The sequence below is a fragment of the Chelonia mydas genome, chromosome 20 (genome assembly GCF_015237465.2).
Source record: "Chelonia mydas isolate rCheMyd1 chromosome 20, rCheMyd1.pri.v2, whole genome shotgun sequence".
Lineage (NCBI taxonomy): Eukaryota > Metazoa > Chordata > Testudines > Cheloniidae > Chelonia > Chelonia mydas.
This window is the reverse complement of record NC_051260.2, coordinates 322,794-343,408: the sequence shown is the minus strand read 5'-3', so window position 1 is coordinate 343,408 and position 20,615 is coordinate 322,794. Positions and strand designations below refer to the sequence as shown.

Here is a 20,615-nt window from a genome sequence, read left to right as displayed (position 1 = left end):
TTAATGTATCTGAGGCCTATAAAGTTTAGGAGTGTAAAAATGAAACAAAAATAAAATAAGTGTCAAATTACAATAATTCTCTCCACCTTATAGGCACCCATTGTAAAGAATTCAGGCCCAGTGTTGCTTAAACTAATGAGCAGACATGTTGCTACCTTTAGAGCAAGCTGTAAGTGATGGAGGTTCCTTGCTGAGAGTTGCAGTAATCCAGTCTTGAAGCTACATGCTGCTGTTACAAGGTTGTAATGGAATATAGTGCTAAGGTTGTGCAAATTGTGCATCTGAAAATCCACTCTTGGCGCCCAGGGAATATTCTAAAGTGACATCAAGATTTTTGAGCTTGCTCCCACAGAATCCCCTTAAGTGGGAACATACGAGGATGTTCTCTTTATCTTGACAACTTCTACCCAGCAGCAAGACTGGTTTTCTCAGGGTTAAGAGAAACCTATCCAATTGGCAAAACAGAGACCATACCTGGAGCTATAGAGCAAGAAAAATATAACAGCCTGCAGATAATATTTATTCTACTTTTAATTATGGTTACGCATCAAATATGCCCACCCTGGACAGGAAATTGCTAGCAACAGCCATGTTGGAAGATGGTTGTCGGTCGCAGTTCTGGTTGAAAACACTGTTGCTAGCAAAGTTAATAAAGATATAGTATAGACAGAGCCAAAATGCACTCTCTTAAAAGTGGTGATGAATTTCACAGCTGTCACTGAGTTTCCCACCTGCTTCTGAGGCTTTGCCCACACTCCCTCGCTTTTCGCGACACGGCTGTGCCACCACAGCCATGCTGCTAAAAGGCGCACGATGTAGCTGCTGTTTGTCAGCAGGAGAAAGCTCTCCTGCGGACAAAAAGCATCCATCTTCCACCCCCCCCCGCCCCCCACGAGTGGCAGCAGTTTTGTCGACAGCTGCTGTTTGCCAACAAAGCGCTGTTCACACAGGTGCTTTTCGTCGGTAAAACTTTTGTCGTTCGGGGGGGCGGTTAACACCCTGAACAACAAAAGTTTTGCCGACAAAGTTCCAGTGTAGACAAAGCCTTAGACACAGCCTGCCTCTACTGCTGTCTGTGCCCCATTTGCTTGTGATGCTGCTTATCCCTGTGTGTTTTGTTATGCACCCAGCATTCCTTTATAGCTGCTCTGTAGGCTTTCTGTGTGCTTGTCTGAACAAGCCAAGGTCTGTTACATTCATAGCCTGGGGCAACCTTTTATTACCTCTAAATAGTCATCTTACCTTTTGATGTTTTTAAAATCAGCTGTTTTTTCCCTAGGCCATTTGAAAAAAAAATTACCTTTGTTTTCAAAGAATTCAGCTATCCAGGAATATCCTGGTATGAAGTTTTGGTAACAAAAGAATAACATGGCTGTCAGCCTAAAGTTATCACCCTCAAAACTTTGTCCCAAGAAATTTTTATCCCTTATCTATGCATCTTTCTGTGAAGAAGTAGTTAGTAATTTAATGGTTTGATTCCCCCGTCCCCCCAAATGCATCAGATCTTGAGTTTTAAAATAATTCCAAGATAACGACAGTGGTGAAAATATTTGAGACCCATGTAAGATTGAAACCAATATTTGTCTCCGCTTATTTGAGTCCACCTACCCACCTTACGGTTTTCTCCTTTAAAAAGGAATACTCTGAATTTTTAAAAAAAAAAAACTAACCGAATCTATATGTTCATAGACAATAAACTGAGGAGGAGTCAAGATCTTTAACCATAGCTTTGTCTTAGTTCTAATCAAAGATGTGCAGGTAACATCCCACAAAATGAAAAGAAAACGCTTGAGATCTTAAGGTTCCATGTATATGCTATATAGCCACAGTTGTAACTAGCTCGTTATTTGTCTAACATCTCTTCATCCCATTGAAGAGGACAGTTGAGAGTGATCAGATCAGAAGGTTGATATGTTCCAGCAAGAAACATTGTTTTTCCATAAGAATTTGATATAGATCATGACTGCTCTGCTGGAGCCATTCTGAACTGGGCAAATACGAATAGCATGTATTTGCCCTAATGCAACTGCTGCTGTTTGTCTTGTTCCATCTTAGAATACTCAAGGAGCTGACTGGGGAGATATCTGAGCCATTAGCAATTATCATTACCAGTTATCTTTGAAAAGTCATGGAAGATGGGAGACCTTCCACAAGACTGGAAAAGGGTAAATATAGTGCCCATCTATAAAAAGGGAAATAAGGGCAACCCAGGGTATTACAGACCAGTCAGCTTAACTTCTGTACCCGGAAATATAATGGAGCAAATAATTAAGCATTCAATTTGCAAACACCTAGAAGGTAATAAGGTGATAAGTCAGCATGGATTTGTCAAGAACAAATCGTGTCAAACCAACCTGATAGCTTTGTTTGACAGGGTAACAAGCCTTGTGGATAGTGGGGAAGTGGCAGATGTGGTATATCTTGACTTTAGTAAGGCTTTTGATACTGTCTTGCATGACCTTCTCATAAACAAACTAGGGAAATACCTCTTAGATGGAGCTACTATAAAATGGGTGCATAACTGGTTGGAAAATCTTTCCCAGAGAGTAGTTATCAGTAGTTTACAGTCATGCTGGAAGGGCATAAAGAGTGGGGTCCCACAGGGATCAGTTCTGGGTCCGGTTCTGTTCAATATCTTCATCAATGATTTAGATAATGGCATAAGAGAGTACACTTATAAAGTTTACAGACGATACCAAGTGGGGGATCGCCTGGTGCGTGGAGCAGGCATGGTCACCTGGAAAGATGCGCTGAGACCACTGCACGCGTCACCGAGCAAACAGGAAGGGGACTTTCAAAATTCCCAAGGAATTTAAGGGGTCAGGCTCATGGTTGGTCACCTGAGGGCAGGGCAGTAGAGTTCAAACCGATGACTAGAGAGGCAAGAACAGGCATTGTGGGACACCTCCCAGAGGCCAATCGCAGCACTACAATCGACCAGGGTGTCTACAGTGATACAACCCTGATATTCTATGATTGATTCAGTGTCACCACGGTACTGTAGCCCCGGCGCAGAAAGCTGTACACCTGTTGTTGCGGTGGTTTTTTTTACAGCGCTGCAACTGTGCAGTTTCTGCACACTAAGTGGCTTGGCAGTGTGTACACCTCAGGAGTTACACTGCAGAAAGCTGCTTTACTGTGCAGAAACTTGCCAGTGTAGACAAGGCCCAGGTATTTTCAAAAGTAATGGCACTACAAAGGCTTCAGCATTCACCACTGAATGCATCTGATGAAGTGAGCTATAGCTCACGAAAGCTTATGCTCAAATAAATTGGTTAGTCTCTAAGGTGCCACAAGTACTCCTTTTCTTTTTGCGAATACAGACTAACTTGGCTGCTACTCTGAAACCAGCACTTAGTTTAGACATTCACACCTATGTGAGCTTTTGTTTTTCAGTCCCTCCTTTGTGAGTGACATACACTGACTAAAGTAATGTCTATGTTATGGGTGCTACTGCAATGGTGCCATACTGTAGACTCTCCATACAATGATGGAAGGGGTTTTTCCAGCGCTGCACGAATTCCACCTCCCTGAATGCCGGTAACTAGGTCAACAGAAACATTCTGCAGCAGGGGTAAATTGGCATGACTTCGATGCTCAGGGGGTGAATTTTCCACACTCTGAGCATCATAGCTATGTCGACCTAACTTCTAAGCATAGACCAGGCCTAATGTTCTTATTTAGTAGCTCAGCTGGTATTGACAATGATGAGGATTGTAGTGTATGCAAGGGTTTGTCTTCACTGTCATGTTAACTCTAGTTATAACTAGTGTTGCCCCCAGCTTGAATCTTATCAACGTACAAAAACCCTTAACCAGAGTATAGTGATGCTTTTAACTTGAGTTGGCTGTCCCATTAGGGGGTACAGAGTACAACTTATGTCAGCACAGCTTGTCATCTGCTAACACAGTAATTGTGCCACTTGAGTTTTATTTAGCAGTGTGTCTGGTCTCACTTGAGTTATCTACACTTGAGTTACCTTAGAGACTAACCAATTTATTTGAGCATAAGCTTTCGTGAGCTACAGCTCACTTCATCGGATGCAATACTGTGGAAAGTTTAGAAGATCTTATTATATACGCACAAAGCATGAAAAAATACCTCTTCCCACCCCACTCTCCTGCTGGTAATAGCTTATCTAAAGTGATCACTGTCCTTACAATGTGTATGATAATCAAGTTGGGCCATTTCGAGCACAAATCCAGGTTTTCTCACGACTAACCTCGTGGCTGAACTTTGTGACTTTGTCCTTACCCATAACTATTTTACATTTGGGGACAATGTATACCTTCAGATCAGCGGCACTGCTATGGGTACCCGCATGGCCCCACAGTATGCCAACATTTTTATGGCTGATTTAGAACAACGCTTCCTCAGCTCTCGTCCCCTAATGCCCCTACTCTACTTGCGCTACACTGATGACATCTTCATCATCTGGACCCATGGAAAAGAAGCCCTTGAGGAATTCCACCATGATTTCAACAATTTCCATCCCACCATCAACCTCAGCCTGGACCAGTCCACACAAGAGATCCACTTCCTGGACACTACAGTGCTAATAAATGATGGTCACATAAACACCACCCTATACCGGAAACCTACTGACCGCTATTCCTACCTACATGCCTCCAGCTTTCACCCTGACCACACCACACGATCCATCGTCTACAGCCAAGCTCTGCGATACAACCGCATTTGCTCCAACCCCTCAGACAGACAAACACCTACAAGATCTCTATCAAGCATTCTTACAACTACAATACCCACCTGTGGAAGTGAAGAAACAGATTGATAGAGCCAGAAGAGTTCCCATAAGTCACCTACTACAGAACAGGCCTAACAAAGAAAATAACAGAACGCCACTAGCCGTCACCTTCAGCCCCCAACTAAAACCCCTCCAACGCATTATTAAGGATCTACAACCTATCCTGAAGGATGTCCCAACACACTCACAAATCTTGGGAGACAGGCCAGTCCTTGCCTACAGACAGCCCCCCAACCTGAAGCAAATACTCACCAGCAACCACATACCACACAACAGAACCACTAACCCAGGAACCTATCCTGGCAACAAAGCCCATTGCCAACTGTGCCCACATATCTATTCAGGGGACACCATCACAGGGCCTAATAACATCAGCCACACTATCAGAGGCTCGTTCACCTGCACATCCACCAATGTGATATATGCCATCATGTGCCAGCAATGCCCCTCTGCCATGTACATTGGTCAAACTGGACAGTCTCTACATAAAAGAGTAAATGGACACAGATGTCAAGAATTATAACATTCATAAACCAGTCGGAGAACACTTCAATCTCTCTGGTCACGCGATTACAGACATGAAAGTCGCTATTTTACAACAAAAAAACTTCAAATCCAGACTCCAGCGAGAAACTGCTGAATTGGAATTCATTTGCAAATTGGATACAATTAACTTAGGCTTGAATAGAGACTGGGAGTGGCTTAGTCATTATGCAAGGTAGCCTATTTCCCCTTGTTTTTTCCTACCCCCCCCCACCCCCCCGACGTTCTTGTTAAACCATGGATTTGTCCTGGAAATGGCCCACCTTGATTATCATACACAATGTAAGGAGAGTGCTCACTTTGGATAAGCTATTACCAGCAGGAGAGTGAGTTTGTGTGTGTGTGTGGGGGGGGGTGGGTGTGTGAGAGAACCTGGATTTGTGCTGGAAATGGCCCAACTTGATTATCATACACATTGTAAGGAGAGGTTTCAGAGTAACAGCCGTGTTAGTCTGTATTCGTAAAAAGAAAAGGAGTACTTGTGGCACCTTAGAGACTAACCAGTTTATTTGAGCATGAGCTTTCGTGAGCTACAGCTCACTTCATCGGATGCATAGCATATCGTGGAAATGCTATGCATCCGATGAAATGAGCTGTAGCTCACGAAAGCTCATGCTCAAATAAACTGGTTAGTCTCTAAGGTGCCACAAGTACTCCTTTTCATTGTAAGGAGAGTGATCACTTTAGATAAGCTATTACCAGCAGGAGAGTGGGGTGGGAGGAGATATTTTTTCATGCTTTGTGTGTATATAATAAGATCTTCTAAACTTTCCACAGTATTGCATCCGATGAAGTGAGCTGTAGCTCACGAAAGCTTATGCTCAAATAAATTGGTTAGTCTCTAAGGTGCCACAAGTACTCCTTTTCTTTTTGCGAATACAGACTAACACGGCTGTTACTCTGAAACCTACACTTGAGTTGACTCTGCAGTGAAAAGGTACCCTATGGCTTCAACATCACTTAAGAATTTTCCCCTTTCAGTTAATTAGAATATTTATGTTGGTGTTTTTACTGCTTTCTGATTTTACTTAGGGTTTTTACTATCTGTTGATCTGTGTAAAAAATAATCATCTTCGTCATCTCTGGACCAGAGGAAATACTGCATTTTTGGCTTTATTTACAAAACAGGGGCAGTGTTTATTAATAGTCATCTCTCCTTAGACTCTGCAGAGACTGTTAGACTGTAGGGAGGGAGCAACGTTTTAGCTCCCATATCTAGAGTTCTTTAATTCAGTGACAATTCTACATACGTCTTCCAGCCAGGAAGCAGCTGAGGCTCAGGGACTGTTTACTTTTTCCTGGTGCTTGAGCTGAAAGGGAGAGTCATGAATAACCCCTCTTCCTGTTGTGAAAGCTATTGTTCCACTAATTGTGGTAGTTCAGAATCTTCTCCAGATTATCTGTGGAGTTTCAATTCATGTTTTCAAACTAACTTTCTCTAGAGCAGTGTGTGGAGAGGAGGGGGGAAGATCATAGAAAATAGAACTGGAAGGGACCTCAAGAAGTCATCAAGTCTAGCCCCTTGCTCTGAGGAAGGATCAAGTAACTCTAGAACCATCCCTGACAAGTGTTTGTCTAACGTGCTCTTAAAAACCCCCAATGATGGGGATTCCACAACCTTCCTTGGAAGCCTATTCCAGAGCTTAACTGCCCTTGTAGTTAGTTAGAAAGGTTTTCCTGATATCTAACCTAAATCTCCCTTTCTGTCGGTTAAGCCCGTTACTTCTCATCCTACCTTCAGTGGACATGAAGAACAATTGATTAGTTCTTTTTATAAAAGCCTAACATATTTGAAGACTGTTGTCAGGTCTTCTAACCCTGTTAGAAATTACCGTTTAAGTAATGAAGAAATCCTGTTTTCTGTTTATACTTGGGGACCTGTTGTCATATGTTAGAAATAAAACCTCTTATCTATCAATAAAACTAAATTATTTTGGTAAATTGGAATTTCCACATTGGACAGGAACAACCTGAAATTAATACAGTACTCTTCCCTGTTTATGGGATTGTTTAAGACTCTTCTCAGTCATCCTTCTTCCCTCTGGAGCAAGACCACTTCTAAACTGTCCTTAGAGGGAGAGTGGTATTCAATAGACCAGAACTGAAGTGGATGTTTATTGAATCGGGACAATACCCCTGCTTAGGAGGTTGGAGGGTGGGGGTGAGGTTAAATTCAGTAGTGTCTGTAAAGTACTTGGAGGCCTGTGCTGGCAGGCACGATATTGATGCATGCATGCATGTTTTGGTCAGAATCTAAATAATAATACTCTACAAGAATGAAGTTCTGAAGGATGCCTTGCTTCTTTGGGCACCAGTTGCAGCACCTCCATCTGAAAAAATAGCGTGTCTGCATTCCTCTTGCAGACCAGAAGGTACTTTTCAGAGTGTCACAGCAACGGAAAAGAGACTGCTCAGAGTTGCGAGGGACCTCCTCAAGTTTTCAAGATTAACTACATGCCTCTCCCTCTCTTCATGTACTTCTACCCCAGGCTTTTTGTGTACATTGTGTACTTCTTTGTGTACTTTTACGTACTTCTACCCCAGGCTTTACTAGCAACTTCTTCCATTTCTTTCTTCCTATCGTTTTCCAGGTTAATGTGGCTTCCATTTTAGAGAGTTATGGATTATTGGGTGTTGGTTTTAAAATGTTGGTGATGTATACCTTTATTCAGTGGACTCCAGGCTCTTTACAAACTTTAATTAAAGCCTCACAACATCCATGGCAGGTAGAGCTGGGAATAGAAACCAGGTTTTCCAATTCCCAATCCTATGCCTTACCCATAAGGACATCTTTACCCTCTTCTTTAAGGAGTACACTCAAATTCTCTAACACTTGTCCCATATGTTACAATTATGTATCCATTCAGAAGCATTTCAAACTCTGGTTCCAATAAGGTGTTGGCTCCCTCCATTTCTAGAGGTGGTTCTTCCAGATCGCAGGTGAGAAACATTAGTGAGGAAGCTTGTCCTGCTGCAGCTGCACTAGTGCTGTGAATGTACAGCAGACCTCGGTCTGCAGGGCTCCATCTAGCACTAAAACCCTCTGCTGATGAGGATAGAAATGCTATAATACAAACTCACCAAAGAGACTATCCCGTAACCCTCTGCCCCATCTGTTCTCACTGCATTACTCTGTTCCTTGGCATTGGCAAAAGAAAATCCTGGGGCCAGCGATTATACAGTACCAGCTTGAAAAAGGTTGCATTGGGCAAAAGGGGCGCTTTTCTTGAAAAGCGTGTTTTGGGTAGTATGGACTATTTGTGACCACTTGAGCCAAGATAATTTAGTCTCAGAGAAGGGGAATTAATTTCTTATTTTAATCGGACTCTTCCTTTGGGATTTTCAGGTTTATTGCCAAACCATGTGCCATAAAGCTTGGCGTTCAAGACCGTGGACCTCATAGAGCTCAGCCCAATGCAATTCTAGAGAAAGTGTTTACATCCATCACTAAGGTAAGTCACTCTTCAGGTTCTGCGAGAGGTTCAGGCACATAAATGAAAACTAGGCCTCTTTTCTCTTGTTGCCTTAGGGAAATACACTGCACAGCTCACATAACTCTCTGATGGGAATTTGTGTACAAAAAATACTGGTTTCTCTTGGTAACTTTTGCTCCTTGCTTTAGTTCACATATGACTGTGTCCACCTCCTTCCCTGTTTCCGGCAGTGTTTTTAGTTCTGTCTGTACTTGAGCCACCGTGTTGCAAGCAGAAGAGTGGTTTGATGTGAACAAAGTGAGAATGTGAGTTCTTTCACGCCCTTGAATTTCTGTACAGGGTGTAACTCTCAAATTTCCAGTGTTCACTAAGAGACTCCCCTGCATTTTTCAGTCTTTCCTTGGAAGTTACCACTCTCTTCCTTGGGGACCATTCTTGTGCTGGTCTTGCTGGTCAGTCCCACAGATGCCTTCTCTGGATTACTTCTGCAGACTTGGATAGCTTATCACTACAGAAATCTAACTGTAGAAAGAAAGCAGTTCAATAATAAATGCTAACAGAAGAGTCCAGTTGAGGGATAGACCATTGAATGTTGGCAACAGATTTTCTTCTGCTTATTCTATCGCAAAAAAAGCGAACATTCTGGGATGTATTAGCAAGAGTGTTGTAAGCAAGACACGAGAAGTAATTCTTCCGCTCTACTCTGCGCTGATTAGGTCTCAACTGGAGTATTGTGTCCAGTTCTAGGCGCCACACTTCAGGAAGTATGTGGACAAATTGGAGAGAGTCCAGAGAAGAGCAACAAAAATGATTAAAGGTCTATAAAGCATGACCTATGAGGGAAGATTTGAAAAAAATAGGTTTTTTCAGCCTGGAAAAGAGAAGACTGAAGGGGGACATAACCGTTTTCAAGTACGTAAAAGGTTGTTACAAGGAGGAGGGAGAAAAATTGTTTTTCTTAACCTCTGATGATAGGACAAGAAGCAATGGGCTTAAATTGCAGCAATCGAGGTTTAGGCTGGACGTTAGGAAAAGCTTCCTAACTGTCAGAGTGGTTAAGCACTGGAATAAATTGGTTAGGGAGGTCATGGAATCTCCATCATTGGAGATTTTTAAGAGCAGGTTTGGAAAACACCTGTCAGGAATGGTCTAGATAATACGTAGTCCAGCCACGAGTGCAGAGGACTGGACTAGATGACCTCTCAAGGTCACTTCCAGTCCTATGATTCCTCTCAGCCACTCTTTCATTTGAATATCTGCCTGTTAACGCTGTTTCACTTTTGAATGACTGAATCCTGCAGATTGTCCATAATTTGTTGAATACTGACTGTTAAACTGATAAAATCAGACTTCCGTGTAAGGAAATAAAACAGAGACTTCTATATTCAGCTATGGTAACATTGCCAGCTATTCTGAGAGAGAATCTTCTTAGTGAGTGCAACGGTAGATGTTAAAGTGTCCTTTAGTCTCATTGGAGCTTAACACTGGGTTTGTTATGCAGCCTGACTTGCAGATAAGTAGGAGGAGGTTTGTGGTTTGCCAGTGTTAGGGAGGAAGCTCATGTATCAGTGTCTTTGAAAGTAATGTTTAAAATTAAACACGCACCCATGGGGGGGACTGCATTGTTCAGAACTTAAACAAAACTTCATTTGCCTGGACTGCTACAGCTGTTACTTACTATTGGCTTAGATCTGAGGAATCAGCACAGAGGATGACATTGATGTGGAAAAAATTTATCACCTCTTCTGAAACTAGTGTTCTATAAAACAAGCCTTATGACTTTTCCTTTTAGATGAGTGCAGATGCACTCCCAATGCAGAAACATCCTTTCCAGGTAGCCTAAGCCCCTAAAGCCTACGTGAAAGGGAAGATATGGGTGTGATGGAATTGCAGAAAGGTGGCAGTAGTTCTAGCACTTCACCTTTAGAGCAATGATTTTTCTGTCATTCTGATTATGTTGAACAATATGTGGTGGCCCTCTTTGCTAGTTCAGCACTCTGCGTATCAGTCCGGTTTTGTGGATAAACTTAAGTTGTGAAACCTGTTTGGCTTCTTTCGGTTGTAGTAGTTCCCTGGCAAAGCTTATTAAAAGGACTAAAACTAACTTGACCTACCTCAGCAGTGGTCATTTGTAAAGGTTTAGTTCATTTTGTCTGCTCTTCTATACTAACTCATGTCACTATTTAAAAAAACAAAATCTATACCAGTGAAGCCCCCAGTCAGAGATTGGGCTATTCAGTATCAAACTGTTCATGTGAGAGAATTGTTATATTTGTGAAGTTATAAACAGCAATCTACAGAAATGTCAACATTTGTGTATTATGCCTGTGGAATTCATAAATACTTAAGATGGGCCAAATCTGAGCCTTTATTTCAAATCAAGAGACGTTGTCATGTCATGACTATCCACTCCTGCTACTCCTAGGAGGATTCAGTGCTGACCATATCATTGGAATGCTCAAGTTTTTATGCAGATTTCTGCTGATAGACCAGAGCAGCTTGCTAAAAATTCCCTGTGTACTGTACTGTGTAATGCTAGTTACACAGTAAACAATACACCAGCTATCAGTGTTACTGTTCTTTGTTGCTGTGGGAGAATTGGAGGAGAAATAGGAGGGGAAACGTTGAACCCACTTACTTTTAAATAATGTATCTGAATTCTTGTTATGGTGGGTAACATGCGTGTGAAGGCTAAACGTGAATATAATTTTTTTTTTTTAGTGGTGAGAGTTCAACAGATTTCTCCTTCTAAAATTGAATTTTTAGCAGATTACACCTTTCCTAGCATGATTTTTCATTCTCTTTCTCTACATCTCAATTTTGTGACAGAGGTCAGAGTTTAGAGGGGAAATGTCTCAGACAGAAGATTGGGAGAGAAAGAAGTCTCTGTGGAAGGTTGGGGAGGCAGAAGAAATGTCTGACTTTTGTTTCATTTCTTCTCAGTGTCCAGATGGAAGAAGGTTAGAAGGTTTGTCAAAGCAGCTAGACTGGGATGTTCGAAAGATCCAGCGCTGGTTTCGCCATCGTAGGAACCAGGACAAACCCACCATCCTCACTAAGTTTTGTGAGAGCATGTAGGTTTGTGCAGAGACCAAAATATGGCCTCAATTCAAGCTCCACTTGTGCTCTGTATTTTAATTGAAATTTTTGAATTTTTAATGTAATTTGGTGTCTTTCGGTATTATGTGAAGTGTAAAGATTGCGCGCATCTCCTTGTGTCAGGATACAACATTGCATGGGTTTTTGTCCCTTGTGTCCTCTGCAGGTTGTCTGTCTTTGGATGCCACTCAGTCCTCCGTCTGAGAAGCAGCTTGTTCAGGCTCCTTTCAGGCGAACAAAATGTCCAGCTGTAGTCCAAAGTCCAAAAAGCCCCCTATCCTGTGGGCCCTGTACTCAACTGTTTCCTGGCGTTCCACTGCCTTTACTTGGCTCTGGTATCAAGTACGTTAGCCTCCAGCAGACTCTGGCACTTCAGCCTTTCCCAGGAGCCCCCTTTCCTGTCTGCTCCCTGCAGCTTCTCTCTAGACTGAACTCTCTCAGCCTATTGATAACTCAGCAGTCACCCAGGCCTTATCACCTGATCCTTCTTCTGATCCACACTCTCTTGCTGACAAGTAACTAATTAGTGCCCAGGTGGAGTGACTGCGCCTAACTGGCATTTATCTCTTTCTCACAGGTGATGGGGGTTCACTCCATCACAGAGGGAAAAATGCCAACCTAACAAGTTTCCACCCAGACCAACAGAGAGAAAATTAAAATGGTTTTTAGCATGCTGTCATATCAATTGATATATGTGCCATGAGACACCAGGACAACGCTACAGGAATATTTATGATCTCAATAGCAAATGATCCCTTTCTAAGAGAGGCTTGCATAGTGGACCATATCTCTCATGCAGATGGTAACACTTCACCTTGTGTATTCAACTGAGTAACTCCCCTCAAGACAATGGTGAGCTGTCTGGACAGTCTGATTTCCTAGACAAGACACTTTCCTGAACTGACTTCATGACTTAGGCAATGGCACATGTTGTATGGACGCTTTCTGGATTCTTGTTCCGTCTCACTCTCACTTTAGTTCATTATCTTGCTTTTTGCGTCTTTCTGTCTAGGTCAGGGATTTGGCAACCTTCGGCACGGCTCCCATCAGAGTAATCCGCTGGCGGGCTGCGAGACATTTTGTTTACGTTGACTGTCCTCAGGCACAGCCTCTCGCAGCTCCCAGTGGCCACGGTTCGCTGTTCCCAGCCAATGGGAGCTGCGGGAAGCAGTGGCCAGCACGTCCCTGCAGCCTGCACCACTTCCCTCAGCTCCCATTGGCCAGGAATGGCAAACTGTGGCCACTGGGAGCTGTGGGGGGCCGTGCCTGCAGACGGTCAACGTAAACAAAATGTCTCGCAGCCCACCTGCGGATTACTCTGATGGGCTGCGTGCCGAAGGTTGCCGACATCTGGTCTAGGTACTTACATGACCCCCCCACATTGCTGTAGTTTCTGAACACCTTTCCCTGCTCCTCCTGTGGTAGTTTCTCTTTCCCAATCACTTCCTTAATATCTTCATGTAATTCTTACCCAATGTTCCCCCCTCCTCCCCATGCAAGTAAAGCTTTGTATACTTAGAGGCACCAGATAAGATGGACAAATAGGAATGGGAGGAGGACTTCCCCTGTATCTGTCTTAATTGGCTTGCAAGTATAGTTTGAAACATGTTATGTGTACTAGGGCATCTGCTGTGCACCTACGGTCACAATTCAGGGCAGCTGCACCTATATTTCCCCTTAGTTGTCCAGCAGTGGCACCCACTGTTAGGCTTCTGGCCGCCTAGCCATTGCCTTTCTTGGGTGGAGAAACTCATCTGTCACCTCCTTGACCAGAGTATTTCCAGGCTGAACAGTTCCCTGCCTTCACTATGTTTTTTTTCCAGCCTAAGCAGGCCTGCTTAGCTTCTCCCTTTAGAGTTGGTACACAGTGTAATTGCAGACAGTTATAAGTTACCACACAGGACTTCCTATGCAAGTCTATTTAATTCTTAGGGTAAAAGCACTACAGTGAAAACATTAAAGCCAATAAAAGTACCTACAGACATGCTAATAAGCTTACCAGAGATCACCCCAACTGGCTCTAACATGGTGTCTGGCAGGTGAGCCCTTCAGACCCCAAAGGGCTCTCTCTTTTGTGGTCATAAGTTCATAACAGCTTTAACTCAGAACTAGCACTCAGTCTTATGGGGCCTCAGCAGGCCAAGTCCTTCCAATTCTTCCCTAGGTTCCACAGGTCATGTCCAGTTTTTGGATCACAAGGAAGGCCCTGAGTCAGTTCAGTTCAGGCTCTTTATTGAAAAATCTGTGTTTTGTCTGTTAGTCCCTGGAGAATCCAGACTGGGTCTTTGACTTGTCCTCCTGTAACAAGGGATCATCAGACACAAAGTCCCTTCCCTCGGGGCGAAGCTTCCAAGGCTGAGTCTGTACATCAGGGTGTGCAATCCCCTTCTCCCCAGTACCTCCTAGGAATTCCACTTCAGACACTTCCTGGGACAATGTGTGTGAAGTTCCTAACCCTTCCCAGAGATTTCATTAGTCAGTCCCCTAGAGAAGTTGCATACAATTCCACAATAACACATACATAATTTAATTTTAAATACAGTGAACCCCAAAGTATTGAAATTAATTCAATCATGTTAATCTCTAATTCCATAAGGTTTGTCCAGGGTATTGTCATATATGTCGCAGTAGATCACAATGGTTTCTTCAGAGTTGTTGCCTTAGCATATGTACATACTGAGATGTATAACTTGGCATTAACCTTGGTATGTATTTCCAAGCCAATCTGTAGACTTTTTTTTTGGAGCTGTGCTGTTTGTTTGATTCTTATATAATGATTTTTATTTTGATGGACAGATGATGTTCCAAAAGGCAATATCAGTCAATTTGCCATGTATGGAGGATTGCACAAAACTCCACTCCTGTAACTGCCAAATTTGGTTCCATTTATAATGATTCCAGCTTTTGCTACACAAACATAAACCATACAATGCTGATTTAATTTCAAACATTTAATTTTTTCCCTTTCTCATTTCCATTCCCAGGTGGAGGTTTACGTTTTATTTAAGTATATTTTCTTATGGACTCAAATTTATCTGGTCGGTGAGTTCAGTTTTGTGTGTTTTTTTCTTTCACTGCTTGCTCCGAGTGACATAATATGGGACTAAAATAGCAAGAGTTCAGTGGCCTCAGATCTTCCTTATGCTTCCTAGTCAGGACTCTTGTGTGTTGTGAAGACATGACTCTAAATGAACAAACAGGAAAGGCTGTCAGAAATGCTAGAAGACTCTCTTCTCTGATGCCAGAATAGGATGGGCCTGTCCACTCTTAAGCATACTCTGTTTTCTCACTTGCAACGACATAGATCCATCTCTCTGGGCTGTCTTTGCACAGAGTTCTGCAAAGCTCTGCATTTCCACTTTGAATTTTTATGTGCACAATGGCATGTTTTTGCATGCAAAAAAAGGCTTTCATCTCTGTGAAACCCCAGAATAAATGTAGCTTAGACCAAAGAAGCAAGGTGAAGACCTTTGAAATAGTATTGTGGTGTAGGGGTGGAGTGATTTAATTGGCCAAAACCAGAGCATGTGGGGAAAAAATTGCTAGTAGGATAATCTCTTCTTTTCACTCTAGTCACCCTGGTTTTGGGACACACGACAATGCTGGTACAACTACCCTTTTCAGGTAAGATATATATCTATATCTATATATTTATTTACTAATTCCATGGAGGATAGGTCCATCAATGGCTATTAGCCAGGATGGGCTGGGATGGTGTCCCTAGCCTCTGTTTGCCAGAAGCTGGGAATGGGCGATGGGGATGGATCACTTGATAATTACCTGCTCTGTTCATTCCCTCTGGGGCACCTGGCACTGGCCACTGTCGGAAGACAGGATACTGGGCTAGATGGACTTTTGGTCTGACCCAGTATGGCCATTTTTATATTCTTATGTGTGATGCTCCTGTTTTCTGAAGTCCGTCAGTTTTGAGAACTGAACCCTTTGCATGTCTTCAATGTTATTGCATGTGAATGGTGTCAGATTGAAATTTGAGAGATCTAAATGCCTCTCACTGCCCATAGAGCAGATGCCGTACAGGCTGCAACAAGGTAAACTTCTAGTCCATTAATTACTGCTCTGCTCAGGAAATTTCACTTCTGAGTATGGGAGCGGAGTTCTCGCCTGGCCCATGCAGTTCTTAGCCTTTGAGCTAAGACTGCCCACAAAGGGGTAGTTGTGATGTGGTATGTTTCATGGTGTAGAGACACTGGTTCATCAAACTGAACTGATCACCAGCTCATATATTTTAAAGCAAATTTCCCTATCTGGTACTTAGATTATTAAAAGTAGAGCAATTTTACAAATGTACTTATACCAGTACCATTAATTGCAGTTTTCTTTTTGCCCTTCGTTCAGCTCAGATAATTGTAGACAGCCAATCAGGTTCCCCTCCTTGTTCTTCTACTCCAATGGGAGGCCACAGCTCTTAGGTTGCAAACACTGAAAGGGAATTTTATTCCTTTAAAAATAAATCTAAACCATAGACTTCTGTTAGTTTGTTTTTTTTAAAAAAAACAAGTTTAATTTGGGACTTTTAACTTACCCCCCTCTACCCCCTCTCCTCCAGAAGGCTGGGGCCACAGGAGAGGTGGATTGGTTGTTAGGGGCGGGGGGGGGGGGGGGAAGTCTTTTAATGCAAATTTTGGAGTACTTTGCCTTTTAATCAAATGTTCTCTGTTTTTTTTCCCCAGCCCCTAACATCCAGTCTTTTCTGTTATTATATCATGGAGCTGGCCTTCTATTGGTCTCTCATGTTTTCTCAGTTTACAGACATTAAACGAAAGGTAAGAGAAGCCAGAACTTCACTAAACGCATGAACAGACAGGGCTAACAGGAGTAATTATGTCTCTCTGGTTAGTAAAAACTGCTGAAATATAGCTATAACTGCATTTTCCTGTCACTCATCTCTTTTCACATTCCACTTCCTTTTGTAGACCGTACACAGACAGGCCTTTGGGGACTATCCTGATAAGCAACCTGGCAGCTCATCCCTATCACTCTGCAGAGGGAAGAGGGGGAATCAATCCATATATCCCAACAGAACAGTTGATTCAATCTTTGTATAAAAATATATTTCAATTAGGAGACTTACAGGAAAATATAGAAATAAAATGCTCTAAACATTTTCTAGACATGGGTGGCGAGGCTAGAATAAAGCTTTTTAGTTTTGGCAAAATAAAGAGGACTAATAGTTTCTGTATTATTCTATAGGGAGCATGACTTCCATCTGTGACTGAACTAACCCACTTCTCACATGCTCTAGAAAATTTTATATGTAGTGCTAAGTGATTTAGGAGCCTAAGCCTCATTTCAAAAGTTATTTGGGTGCGTAGGAGCCTAAGTCCCACTGAAAGTAACTTAGGCACTTCGGAAAATGTTACCCTGCACCTCTTCTTTTGGGCTTGGCAAGTGATTTTGGAAATTTCTTGAGTCTCGGTTCATATGGGGAAGAGTCTCCTTGCTGTTCCAATGGAACATTGTGTGTCTTCCAATGATCTTTCATTCAGATGCATTTCAAATAGACTTCTCTTTCCTAAGCCCCAATGTCTATATCTGTTACTCACACATACATACAGTCCTCTGTTTAGTTACAAACAAATATAGTGGAGCTTAGTGAATTTTTTTGTCTTTGTTTATGTGATCAAGCAAGGTCTGCTTTGTTTACTTGATATATCTTTACTCCCTTCTGATGAGAGAACTTCCCATCCCCAGTGAAGAAGTGGGATTCCAAGTTATTCCTCCAACCACATAAAGCAGGTTGATATACATCTTCCTAGCCAGTTTCAGGAAGTACTGTGTTACAAAGCTAGTCACACCTTTGTCTGGGTGGCACTTACCCAAAATTTAACCTGTGAGATAAAATTACTGTACTAAAACCAGGAAAACCATTCATAGAGACGTAACATTAATTGTGATTATCTGCCTGAGTAATACCATCTTCAGCGGTCTCTTGATACACACCAGATACTCCTAGAAGATGAAGCCCTGCTAGCAAGTCAGTATTGGTCTACATAAAATGCAGAATCTGATTAGAAATTAAATCCAAACAGTTGAACCAAACAGACACTGAAAAGCACAAAGCTGAGATGGTCATAGCACAAACTGGAGGCAACTTCCTTAGACATTCTGGTCACTGTCAAATAAAATTTCAAATTGGGAGCTTCTCAGTTAAGGCCCCATCAGTACAGATACATTATGCAATCTTGGGAGAAATAAACAGGGATTGGCCATTGTAAAATATTACCCAGGATTTATTAAGAAGTGGGATTGAATTCAGGGGATTATCGTGAAGGAGAAAAAGTAGAACATTAGTGGGCAATTATCAAGAAAATAGTCATGAGAGAGTAAATGTGTAAGGTAGGAAGTGAATCTTGTAAGATGTTATCATTTAAATGCTATCAAATCTGTGTTTGAGTGCCAGCCCGGAGTTTCACTTTTCACTGTAATCTTTTAAAATTTTGCTTATGGTTTTTTACTTTTATTGAAATCCGGCTGTGTATAAATAGATTGCTGTTTATTGTGTATAAATGGTATGTATGTGACAAGAATCCTGTCTCACAGACTCCATCCAAGGTGGACGAAACACCATAATTTGTGAATGTCAGTATGAAATGTGGTACTGTATCTAAGGAGATGCTATCAGGTTGAAATTAATAACTTCTTAAATGAAGATTTCCTGTCGCTAATAAGAAAAGGAGTACTTGTGGCATCTTAGAGACTAACCAATTTATCTGAGCATAAGCTTTCGTGAGCTACAGCTCACTTCATTGGATGCATACTGTGGAAAATACAGAAGATGTTCTTATACATACAAACCATGAAAAAATGGGTGTTTACCACTACAAAAGGTTTTCTCTCCCCCCACCCCACTCTCCTGCTGGTAATAGGTTATGTAAAGTGATCACTCTCCTTACAATGTGTATGATAATCAAGGTGGGCCATTTCCAGCACAAATCCAGGGTTTAACAAGAATGTCTGAGGAAGGGGGGAGGGGGGTAGGAAGAAACAAGGGGAAATAGGTTACCTTGCATAATGACTTAGCCACTCCCAGTCTCTATTCTAGATAAGCTATTACCAACAGGAGAGTGGGTTTGTGGGCGGGGGGTGGGGAGAAAACCTGGATTTGTGCTGGAAATGGCCCACCTTGATTATCATACACATTGTAAGGAGAGTGATCACTTTACATAAGCTATTACCAGCAGGAGAGTGGGGTGGGGGGAGAGAAAACCTTTTGAAGTGGTAAACACCCATTTTTTCATGGTTTGTATGTATAAGAACATCTTCTGTATTTTCCACAGTATGCATCCGATGAAGTGAGCTGTAGCTCACAAAAGCTTATGCTCAAATAAATTGGTTAGTCTCTAAGGTGCCACAAGTACTCCTTTTCTTTTTGCGAATACAGACTAACACGGCTGTTACTCTGAAACCTGTTGCTAATAACTTTACTTTAGTTTTAATGTCATCTAATTTACTTTTGGCTATTAACACTAATTAGTCTTTGCACTTCACACAGTGAAAATAAGAGTGGTCAGTTTCACATGTTGTTTAGTCAGTTTTACTTACCTGTTCTTATTCTTTATGTAGCATTTTGGGCCCAGTCACTTAAACTGGGAGTGGACTGCTCAGTGTATGCTAACACAGTCCCTATCAGACACTTTGCTGGGAGGGCCAGAAGCTTCATCTGACAATGGGGGAAATCAAGCAATTGCTGCTGGAGTATTATAGGGAGGGAGACAGAACCCAGGGGAGTAGGCTTGGTATTGTGAAGAAAGAGGGTGCTGCAGATGGGTATTATGGGAGGGGAGAGAAGTTTTATGTATGGGTGTTTTCTGCTTCTATCTTGGCCTTTTTGCCCTGGGTAGAGACTCATTCTCCATCTATCTGTAGCATTGCCTAGAAAACAAAGGTTTCCTGAGACAGCTTGGCAGGTAGGGTAACTTCATTAATAAACCTTTTGCAGTGGATATTACCAGCCTCAACAAGGTCAGAGGAAGTTATCATGGGGTTTGATTACAAGATGAGTCTTCCAGCATACTCCCCACCCAATATGAGGATGCTGGGTGCAGCTAGGAGATAGGGATGTAACTAGCATTTTCAAAAAGTAACCATTTAAACTATTAAAACTCTATTAGTTAAATGTTTAACCGTTAAGGAGTTCACAACATAGGTGGGGAACGATGGGTGTTGGGGGTGCTCCAGCACCCCCACATTTTATGCGGGGCTCTTCTGTTGCCCTGGGCAGCTGGGACCCCGGGCACGCAGGGCTGGCAGCCGGGACCACGGGTGCCCAGGGCTGGCAGCTGAGTTTAATTGTTAACCGAATACATTATCGATAAGACTGATGCTTATCGGTTAATATTTTACATCCCTACTAGGAAAAAAGTTGTGGTTAAACCTGCCACAAGGGCCCCTCCCAAAGTAAAATGTTTCTTTCCATCAGAGTTCAATTGATAAAATTAACCTCAGTGGTTTGGACTCTCCATGACCTCATTCACACTGGGGATAGGGCCCTTGCTAAAAGACCTTTCATTAAACTCTGTTGGGGCTCTTAGCTCATTAGGAGCCACAGACAGACCTTGACAGCTCCTTGAGAGTCAGCTGCCTGTGTGAGTAAAATTATGTAAGAAATGTGCCCAAGTTTCTAGAACTATATCAGCCCTCCTTCCTGTTGGCTTCTTCCAAGGGCCATGATACTCTACCCGTTATTGTGAAGGAGGAAAGGCCAGATGCTGCAGTCTCATTTTAGCCTGATTGCTGGCACCTATGTTGGGCAC

General features: G+C 42.4%; 2 protein-coding genes across 8 annotated transcripts in view; one reads left to right on the top strand and one right to left on the bottom strand.

Annotated features, from left to right (window-relative positions):
• LOC114020575 (cytochrome c oxidase assembly protein COX14) overlaps positions 1-20,615 on the bottom strand; it is a 38,710-nt gene that overhangs the window by 547 nt on the left and 17,548 nt on the right. The window contains exons 3-4 of one of the 3 annotated variants that reach the window (XR_003565396.3): positions 16,163-16,281; positions 13,766-15,025 (exon numbers count right to left, since the gene is read on the bottom strand). The exons of 1 other annotated variant lie outside the window; for it this stretch is intronic. The gene's annotated coding sequence lies outside the window, so the exon portion shown is untranslated. Of the gene's footprint in view, positions 1-13,765; positions 16,282-20,615 lie in introns of those variants that run through there. One more of the 3 variants, XR_006286770.1, reaches the window with a different exon arrangement.
• Positions 1-20,615, top strand: part of CERS5 (ceramide synthase 5) — a 45,183-nt gene that overhangs the window by 11,872 nt on the left and 12,696 nt on the right. For 3 of the 5 annotated variants that reach the window (XR_005223132.2, XM_043533173.1, XM_037884227.2), the window contains exons 2-6: positions 8,655-8,760; positions 11,686-11,816; positions 14,826-14,883; positions 15,415-15,465; positions 16,533-16,625. Coding sequence is in view for 4 of the 5 variants with exons in the window: in XM_043533173.1 (XP_043389108.1) it covers positions 8,655-8,760; positions 11,686-11,816; positions 14,826-14,883; positions 15,415-15,465; positions 16,533-16,625 (439 nt within the window). In the remaining variant the exon portion in view is untranslated. Of the gene's footprint in view, positions 1-8,654; positions 8,761-11,685; positions 11,817-12,007; positions 12,184-14,825; positions 14,884-15,414; positions 15,466-16,532; positions 16,626-20,615 lie in introns of those variants that run through there. The other 2 variants (XM_037884228.2, XM_043533174.1) reach the window with 2 other exon arrangements.